Genomic DNA, 9447 nt, shown 5'->3' on the forward strand with positions numbered 1-9447 from the left:
AAAGCTTTAACTGGGACATTACCTTAAAAAATAAAATCTAAAATTATATGGCTAAATGACTTGTAGTTTTAACAAATTTAGGATAAAATTACATCTCTGATATAAATTCATCAAGCTATATACACCTCGGAGTTGTATATCTCATTTTATTTAAGTTATATTTTAATGAAAAAAAATAATTACCTTAGTAAAAGCAAAGAAAAAACCAGAAAGATTATACCTCTGAGCTAAAGTCTTCCAATGAGTAAAAAAATATTGATTTTTATTTTTTTGGCATAATTTTTCTGACTGATAAAACCAAATTACAACACGATAAGAAATCTTATGTCTGACTCATAGCATAATAAAAAAGGTCATGCTTAAAAAAATATTTCAGAACTCTATTTTTCCAAGGGCCTCTCTTAATTTACTTTTTTTTTAATTGACTTTTTAAATCAAATCATTCTCTTTGAAGTGCCCTCATATTGTTATCCTTTTTATAATTCTACTGGATCATCAAATGTCAGTGGTTATGCCCGGAGTGTGAGTACATCCCAAAGATCACCTTCGTAGACTTCATGAAATCCTGTGTCTTTTGAAAATGACTGATGGGTAAGAAACTTTATTACATTATATTGCCTTAACTACCATGCTAATCATATAAGCAGCAAGAGGAACAAAGATAATGACAGGATAGGTAACCCATGTTAAGCCAAGAAAGGTGAACTAATTTTATTAGCGGTCAGTTCATTAGTGAATAATTTCATGTTCTGCCAAATCCATTTTTCCTAAGTAAATGTGTAACTGCAGTTCCTTGAACAATAAGCATTCAAGTAACAAGACTACAACTGTGAATAAGATAGATGAAATGCCTCATAAAATTTAGTATAAGGTATTGTTTCAGTTGAGTTTTCTAACTTAAACTAAAATCTAAACTTCTTTACCTTCTTGAATTTATGTCAGGTCAGGGGGCTAATTACTATTACAGAAGAGGCTCCTCTCTACCTCATGTTCACTGTTATGCAAAATTTAAGGCTTAGAGTTGGTTTTGATGGATCTGAAATAAACTTACCTCTGTCCATCTACTGTACAAACGGACACACCCCACAAATCAGGACTGAACTTGGCTAACTGAGGAATATAATCTGCAACCTATCCAAAACAATGGAAAGAAATTAACAGATATAATATAGGCAAATAGTATTTTCTTCTACCAAAAAACTGATCTCAATTTAGCTTCTGCCAATGAACAGTTATTTTATAATACTCAGTGGCTTTGTAGTCTATCTTTTATAACAATATTCATAAAAACTAAGGGCACAACAGACTTGAGGATTACAAGTGAAATCTAAGTGACTTCTCTCAGTCTCCATCACCTACTATGTTTTCCAATGCATTCTGTCTTCCTAAAAAAGCACAGTCTAAAAGAACTAGGATTTGATTTTTTTTTTAAGGGAAACAGAACTTCTTTAATCAGGGTCATGCTAATAGGGTTTCATTACCTAAAAACTTTCAGTATGGAGAATAAATAAAATAGCGCTTATATTATGTAGAGGATTTTAAAAACTGGGAACATTTTATTTAATGTTCAAGGATATCATACCTGCAGAAATTCCCAGTAAGCTACTTTTTAATTAATTAAAAATTTAAAAGCCATCTCAATCATTTGAAAATCAAAAAGAACTCTTAAGCTTAGATTTCTTTTTAGCCAAAATAACAATTAACTATTTGAAATATTTTAAAAGCACTTACTCCAGTGGCTTCACTTAAATTTCTTAATTAGCAAAACACAAAACTACACAATTTTACTCTCTACCTCAAGTTTAGTTGAATTTATTAAGTGATAGGCTTAGGAAAAACGTTACCTTTCCTCCAGACTGCTTTTTAGCACTCTCATATAACTCATCAATGTGTGAAGTAAAAGACATAAAGTCAGGAATGACAAACTTTCTTCTAAAGGCTTGTGTCAACAAAACAATGTTGCTTTGAACACATCTGCGGAATACGAGAAAAAAATTAATAGACTGGTACCTTTCAAATATTAGTACTTGCTAATAATAACAATATTAATCAGGAGAATATTCAAACAATAAAGAAATTCAACATTTTAAACAACAAACTAAATTCTATAAATTATACTCTTTCTACATTATTTTCTTTCCTTCAAGCAGCCTTTCATGTAGCTGGCTTGTAAGCTGTTGAACAAGTGAAAGAAATAAATTAGCCTAAAAATTGTGTCAAAGATTAAAACAGCAGAGCATTCCACCAGATTAAGTACCAAGACCATCTAAAAACAAGCTTTTCAGCCTACCAGAGTTGATAAGCATTCAGCAAGACATTTGGTTAACAAAAATCAGACTTTAATATATAGCTGAGATCCTGTTTATTCTTCCATGAAATAACCTCAGACACATATCCTTTAATTTCTACGTATTACTAGTATTTCACAAAAAAATAAACATTTTGTATTTTAATATATTTTTCCTAAATTACATTTTGAAAAATTTGCATTTCTAAGCTAAAAAAAAGGGAAATAATACCAACTTCGTTTAGTCAGATTTGTCTCTTATATGAAATACTTATTAAAATGCTTATAAAAATAATGTATAACTTTAAAAATTATATACAGTAGTATAATAATTTTATATTATTTGAATCACCAAAAATGTTAAATTACATTATTCTATTCACTGTAAGATGTGTATATACATTGTAGAATAAAATTGTTTCACTGTTAAAAATTATTTAAAAGATATGGTAAACCATCTGGATAGGAGAGCATGAAATCTAATGATTTGAACCAATATTCTACTTTGTTTTAAAAAGGATTCAAGCTAGAAAATCAACTTATTAATGTAACCTTAAAGAGTTTAAAAATAGGTAACAGCCAGCCATATACTCTAAATTCATCTTCTTAAGAGAGTCTCAGAAACTTAGTAATAGAATAGTTAATTGATAAAGGAAGACATTTGCAGACCTGAGCATCAAGCCATAATATCAACTTAAGACTAAGCCCATAACAGATTAAAAAGTACTAAGTTTCAAGTACTATTTATCCTGCTTAACCCTCAAAACATGAACACTCTGAGAAGATGATTTCCCCACTTTACAGATAAGAAAAATCTGTGTTTAACTTGCAAGTAAATAACATGCACTAATTATAAATGGAGAGTCGGAGAAGTAGACACTCTCGGTATTTCTTTTTCAATCCATGGTAAATGATAAATTTTTATATCTCAGTATCTTAATTCAAGTTGTTCTTAATAAAACATCAAATTAGAATTAAAAACCAGCTATCACACTTTAACTATTAATAAAAATCCAGAATATATACTCACTTGGTCAACATAAAATTAAACACTGATTTAAAATAAAATAGGTTATTTTCAGTGATAAAGATGTGCTTCAGTTACAACATGAAAAAGTTACAGTCCTAATTTCCATTATTAATCTACAGATGTAGAAATAATTGACATCCAAGAGATAACAAATATTTACTTCAATAAACTTTGATAAATTTTGACATAGTTTCAATGTTAATCTAATAAATACTTTTTGCCATTGACTTAATATTTAATATGCTCCAAACAGCAATTCAACTTGCACGTGAGTTGCAAGTAATATATAACAAAAGACACATTTCTCAGCAGAAAGAAGTTAGGACAATTCCTGACCTTAAATCACTATATCTGTATCAAATCAAATCTACATGCCCCCTTTTTCAAGAAGTATTACATGAGAAAATATGTGGACTGCCAAACATAAATTATTAACCTTACTACTAACTATTTAACTACTCAAAATTAAACAGCACTTTTAAAACATTAACAATATTGTACAGTCAGTGAAACTGGGATTTTTTTTTTTTGCTCTATCAGAAGGTGCTCATAAAGCTGTGCGAACAGCCTTCACTGGTGAATTACTATGGCCAACCAAGGCAATACCATTCAAAAGAGTGTCTAGCTGCATGCTGATGAACAAACTGTAATGTTTTTCTTGGGAGTTATTTTAATATAGATGCCATGAATCTAAGCAGAAAATCAGAAGGGATATAAAGTGACCTGAGGAGGAAGTGCTTATGCTTTTCAACAGTCACATCTTTCTCATGCTTTGTTCAGTTTTCTCATCTGTAAACTGGTAATAATAATTTTTCTTTCCTTCTTTACTTAAATGTTTAGGGTTAGCAACTGTAATGCACATCAATGTTTTACAAAATATCTCACATATAATTTTTCATTAGTAAAATAACATAGTGGATAAGAATTTTTTAAGAAAAAGCAAATACAAAGACTACCATTCATTTCCTCCAAAACAAAAAAGATAAAAAAATTATGATCACACATAAAAATACTTCTAATATTTATATGGCTAAAAATGCATGAATAAATAAGGCATTCCTTTTCAATACAAATTTTCTACTTCTATTGAGATTATTAGCATTAAAAACAATTGATTATCTAGATAGGTACAGGCAGTCTCCAACTTTCAAATAGACCATGCTCCAAAAAATATGCATAGAATTCATCTTCCCATTCAGAAAAAATTCTACATATTAGATGTTTCTCAGATTACCCTCAAAGGCTAAATATATTAAGCAACAATGTATTTTAGGTAAAATATCAACACGTTGACTTCAACCAAACCTTTCCACTTTCCTTTATAAATTACTTCTTTGGGAAGATGAATTCCATTGTACCCACCTGCATGGAGGTGAGATTATTTCTGCCAACACTAACTAGAAAACTTCTCATTTTGAAAACAGAGAAAAAACTTCTCTGAAGCAATCACCATTCCAGGTGACCTGAAAAGGTTAATAGTCAGAGGTGTTTTGTTTGTTTTGTTTTGGCGGTACGCGGGCCTCTCAGTGTGTGGCCTCTCCCGTTGCGGAGCCCAGGCTCTGGACACGCAGGCTCAGTGGCCATGGCTCACGGGCCCAGCCGCTCCGCGGCATGTGGGATCCTCCCGGACCGGGGCACGAACCCATGTCCCCTGCATTGGCAGGCGGACTCTCAACCACTGCGCCACCAAGGAAGCCCAATAGTCAGAGGTTTTGAATCACCTCATTCTAGGGATGAAAAGAGAAATCATATGCCTATAGATGTAAACTTTTCCATTGCTTGTTCACATATACCACTAAGCATTTGTCAAGTTGGGAACTGCCTATATTACAATCATCAATTTTTTTAAAAAAATTGGATTAGTATTTAAAATAATGCTAATTGTTAGTTTTTAATATACTTATGGGTAGAAAATTTTATGATTGTTTCCTGGCTTCATACTCAGTGTATTTAAATTACTTTCAATTTCATATTTAAACAGAGCAATATGTTTATGAAGCACAAAAGAAATTTAACCAGTACTAAAAAGGTATAAAATACTGCTTTCACTTAGGAATTCCAAAGCAATTCCTTATACCCATTATCAACAGACCTACCTACCAACTCTCTGACAACTTCATTCTCAGATATACCAAAATAACCCCCCAGAAGGCACCCCACAATCAAGATACTTTGCACAGAGAGTTCATGAACACTAAAAATAAAAAATCTTTACTGCAAAGGCACAGCTAACTAGAAGTGATTTCCTTCCCTTCACAAAGAAACAGGTTCTGAAGATTCAAAATTCCTAACACCAATTCCAACATGGAACTAAAATCTACACTTAATGAGGTTGGCTGAGCTCACAGAATCAAGAAACTTGTGGTGAAAAGACAGAGATCTAAAATTGCCAGCAGTGCTTCACAGTATGCCAAGATACTTGGGAGGATCTCAGTTAAATACTTATACCTTCAAATGACTTAATATTCCAGGATATTCCCAGGAGACATCTAGAACAAATCATCTAGCCCCCAAAAGACAATAAAAGAAAAAAAATAATAAAAATGCATACATACAAATAAACTTTCAAGGTAGATGCTGGAATTCATTGGATCTATTCCAACCTAAGCCTATGGTCTGGAAAAAGCCAATACCTTACAGTAGTGTTTACAGTTTTATACAAGTTTTCATTTAATTTTAGTTGTAAAATACCATTTACCTCCTTGGGATCCATGACAAACTTGCTGTCTATTAAATCATTAAGCAATCAGACTAGTAGGAACACATTAATGAAGATAAATAATAAAGATATGCAAATATAAGAAAGTCAAAATAAATATTCTCATTCAACCAAATGAAGGCATTCATGTCCAAAGTTAGCATTAAGTTTTTAAACATTATGAAGAAAACAAAAACAGCCAAAAGCCTATGTAGTAATATGTCTGAAGAGAGGAGAGAAGCAGACAACAGAGACATATAAAACTAACGAATATAGGCTGCCTGAAGCCGTCTCATTTTACGGTGTCATCTAAAACACCTTGTAGGAAAGAACTGAGACCATGCTGAGAAAGGCTGCAAGATATGCAGATGAATTAAGAGATCAATTTAAACCATGACAGGACAAAGAGTGTGCTCTATTCAAACCGAATGCAATCTCCAGGTACTATAAATTGGAAACATCCATGGCTACGCTTCCTCAGAACAGTTTCAAAGTATATTCTTAGCCCCAATGTATTATAGAACTTTAATGTGCACCAAGTTGTTCCAAACAATTTATGTTTATAAGTCCCCTCCCCCCTTTTTTTCAGTTACACAGGAAGCACTGGTCTTCAAAGATGCAATTTCGTTTTAAAAGAAAAATCACCATATAGCATAGCAAGTGACCATTAAAGGTTTGGCAGAAATTTTTACTTTTTAAAAAGATCTTTGTCTAGCATGACACCATCTGATGTTGTTTGAAGAGTTAATCTTAACATATCCATACACTCTTTCAACCTGGGATCAGACGTTCGCAATCCTGTAGATTTGAGTGCCTGTTTTTAAAAAAATAAGAGTTTGTAAATATATAGTGCAAATAAGGTATATGCTTATTCCAACTACAAGTTTTTAACTCCTGTATATAAAAACTTCTACACAAGACCTGAATATGTATATGGCATTTTAGTGTCACTATTACCCACTTTCTGGACAAGTTTCTCATTGTTTCTTTCATTTTCTTTCATTGATTACCTTGAAATGAGCATGATGAAAATTTGAAAATAAGAGAAACAGTGTCAGTCAGAATCTACACGTCAGATGACCTTTAAAACTACATTTCAATATTACCATATTATTGATTCAGTATTACTGATTTTTAAAAAGTGAAGATAGAAAAATATAAAAACTTACTGTAATAAATTTATGAACAGGTATTTTCTCTTGTCCTTCTGCGATTGTATAGAATAGCAAATCTTCCAAGCTAGGTAACAGACCCTGCTTTATTTTACTAAAGGGGGGAAAAAAGAAGACAAAATTAACCCTTATGTGAACATTCAAGTGGATTTTAGCTATATCCATTTAAAAATAATCACTGAACCAAACTACAGTTGAGTTGATCTATTCATCAAGACCTAATATCATAATAAATGCTGATTTACCAAAATCAAACAGTATTACTGAAACCGCACTGAAAAACAAGTTTAAAAAATGATTCATTAATTAATACAGATATCCTTTAATCCCAAGTTTTAAAATCTTGAGTACTATTTCTAGTGGTGCTAATGCCTAGCCATCTGTTATGGTAATACCTTCCTGTACAGCCTAATACAATCACCCAATATTAATTATGGAGCCTAGCCAATGCTCAGGTAAGAGTCAATACTTTGTTCTCTTGTTGTTATTGTTTTTTAATATGATGACTATACATATATATTGTTCAAAGTTAACCTGATTGTAAATCTGGGAGAGAGAACAATTAAGTACTGGACAGTGAAGACTAGTGCGTAAGTCCTTGAATCCTGGCTACAATACTTACTAGCTGAGTCACCCTGGATAAATTAATTAACCTTTCTGTTAATCAATTTCCTCATCTGAGAAAGGGAGATAATAGGGCCTGCCTCACAGGGTTCTTGTGAGAATCAGTTGACTTAATACATTCAATATCTTTAGAGCACTGCCTGGCAGAGAGTAAGTACTCAATCGTTGGTAGTTGTAGTTACTATGTCTAAAGTGACCTAGGCTTTTACATGTACAGACCAAATGCCACAAATCACAAAGACTGTTAGAATAAAAATTTTACCATAAAAATACATTAAAATCTAGTATAAAGTGCTATGATTAACCAAACTTAATCAAGAAAAAATTTTTCCTATCCGTTGAAAAGCTTTCAGGTAAACAAACTATAATGAACCTATTTAATGTCTTCTTTCTGGGGGCTCTGAAACTGAAATGAATACATTTCAATATTCTGAACACCTATGACTGCCATAAGTATTATAGTGATGTTATGAGAATTTTAGATCTAGGGCAGACCAATCCCCTCTCCATCCATCACTATTAAAATCAAAGGTAGAAATATTTATGTGTGTGTATATGTATAGAATGTGTTATATATAAAATATCTGGAAAGACTTTACCTGTATTTCAAGAAAGAGAGAAAATTAGAGAGTGGTCCATATATTTCTAACTTAAAAGACAATAGAATACAGTGTTGTTTCACAGAGCATGTACATTTACATATGGACATATAAAATTTCTCCTAAAAGACACATTAATGTTGGCATTAATATCATTTATACTTGTTTTCAAAGCTGTTATACCAACTTTTAGTTCTTAAAGTCAACCCTAAAGTATAGGAATTTCATACCAATGTTTAAAAAAAAACTAACACATAGGATTATTGTAATTTAATGATATATCCCAGATATATAAATATTCCCTGAAGCAATTCTGGCTCTTAAAGAACTTTTAAAAATGTATTTGGGATATTTTAATAATAAGAGTTAAAATTTATTGATCACTTTTGTTAAGTACTCTGCTGTTTTACATTCGTTCTAATTTAATCCCTCCAATGATGTCATAACAGAAGGTACCATTATCCAAAATATAGTATGGTTCCTGGCACACAGTAGAAGCTCAATTTATTCATTATTTGTTAAAAAAAAAAGACTAACTCTATCCCCATTTCACAGAGGCTCAGACAGGTCAACAAACTTCCCAAGACTGCAAAGTGGTAGAGATATAGTTAGAACCTCTGTTTCTCTGAATCCAGAGTCCAAACTATATACCACTACAGTTTTACTGGCTCTCAAACGTACTAGCTAGTTATTACTTTTATAAGGTACAATTTTTCTAGGTTTTAGCCTGATCTAAAACCATTAAACAGGATTCAACAATACTGATGACTTAATATAATACATTTAAAGAAAAATTGAGCCAGCTGTCAAAAACAATCAGTGGAAAATAACATACCAATTATTTACAGAAAGTGGTTTGTCAAATAAACTTCAGATAGTGGTAGTTTATCACTTTAAACTGCAGAATAAGCTTTCTATGTATTTATCACAGTAAATGGTATTTGTTTTGCCTAAAAGCTATGTAAGTAACATAAAATATACACTTCTTTAGCTTATGGTACATAGGGCAAAAAAATTAAAATGACCATGTTTACTTC

General features: G+C 31.7%; 1 protein-coding gene across 5 annotated transcripts in view; it reads right to left on the reverse strand.

The window, feature by feature from the left end:
• The window catches only part of GLS (glutaminase), a 78939-nt gene that overhangs the window by 59845 nt on the left and 9647 nt on the right, over positions 1 to 9447 (reverse strand). For all 5 annotated transcript variants that reach the window (XM_060016397.1, XM_060016402.1, XM_060016399.1 and 2 more), the window contains exons 2-5: positions 7185 to 7281; positions 6708 to 6829; positions 1845 to 1974; positions 1052 to 1131 (exon numbers count right to left, since the gene is read on the reverse strand). In XM_060016397.1, coding sequence (XP_059872380.1) covers positions 1052 to 1131; positions 1845 to 1974; positions 6708 to 6829; positions 7185 to 7281 — 429 coding nt within the window. The remainder of the gene's footprint in view (positions 1 to 1051; positions 1132 to 1844; positions 1975 to 6707; positions 6830 to 7184; positions 7282 to 9447) is intronic.

This window comes from Delphinus delphis, chromosome 7, assembly GCF_949987515.2.
Source record: "Delphinus delphis chromosome 7, mDelDel1.2, whole genome shotgun sequence".
In the NCBI taxonomy this organism is placed as follows: domain Eukaryota; kingdom Metazoa; phylum Chordata; class Mammalia; order Artiodactyla; family Delphinidae; genus Delphinus; species Delphinus delphis.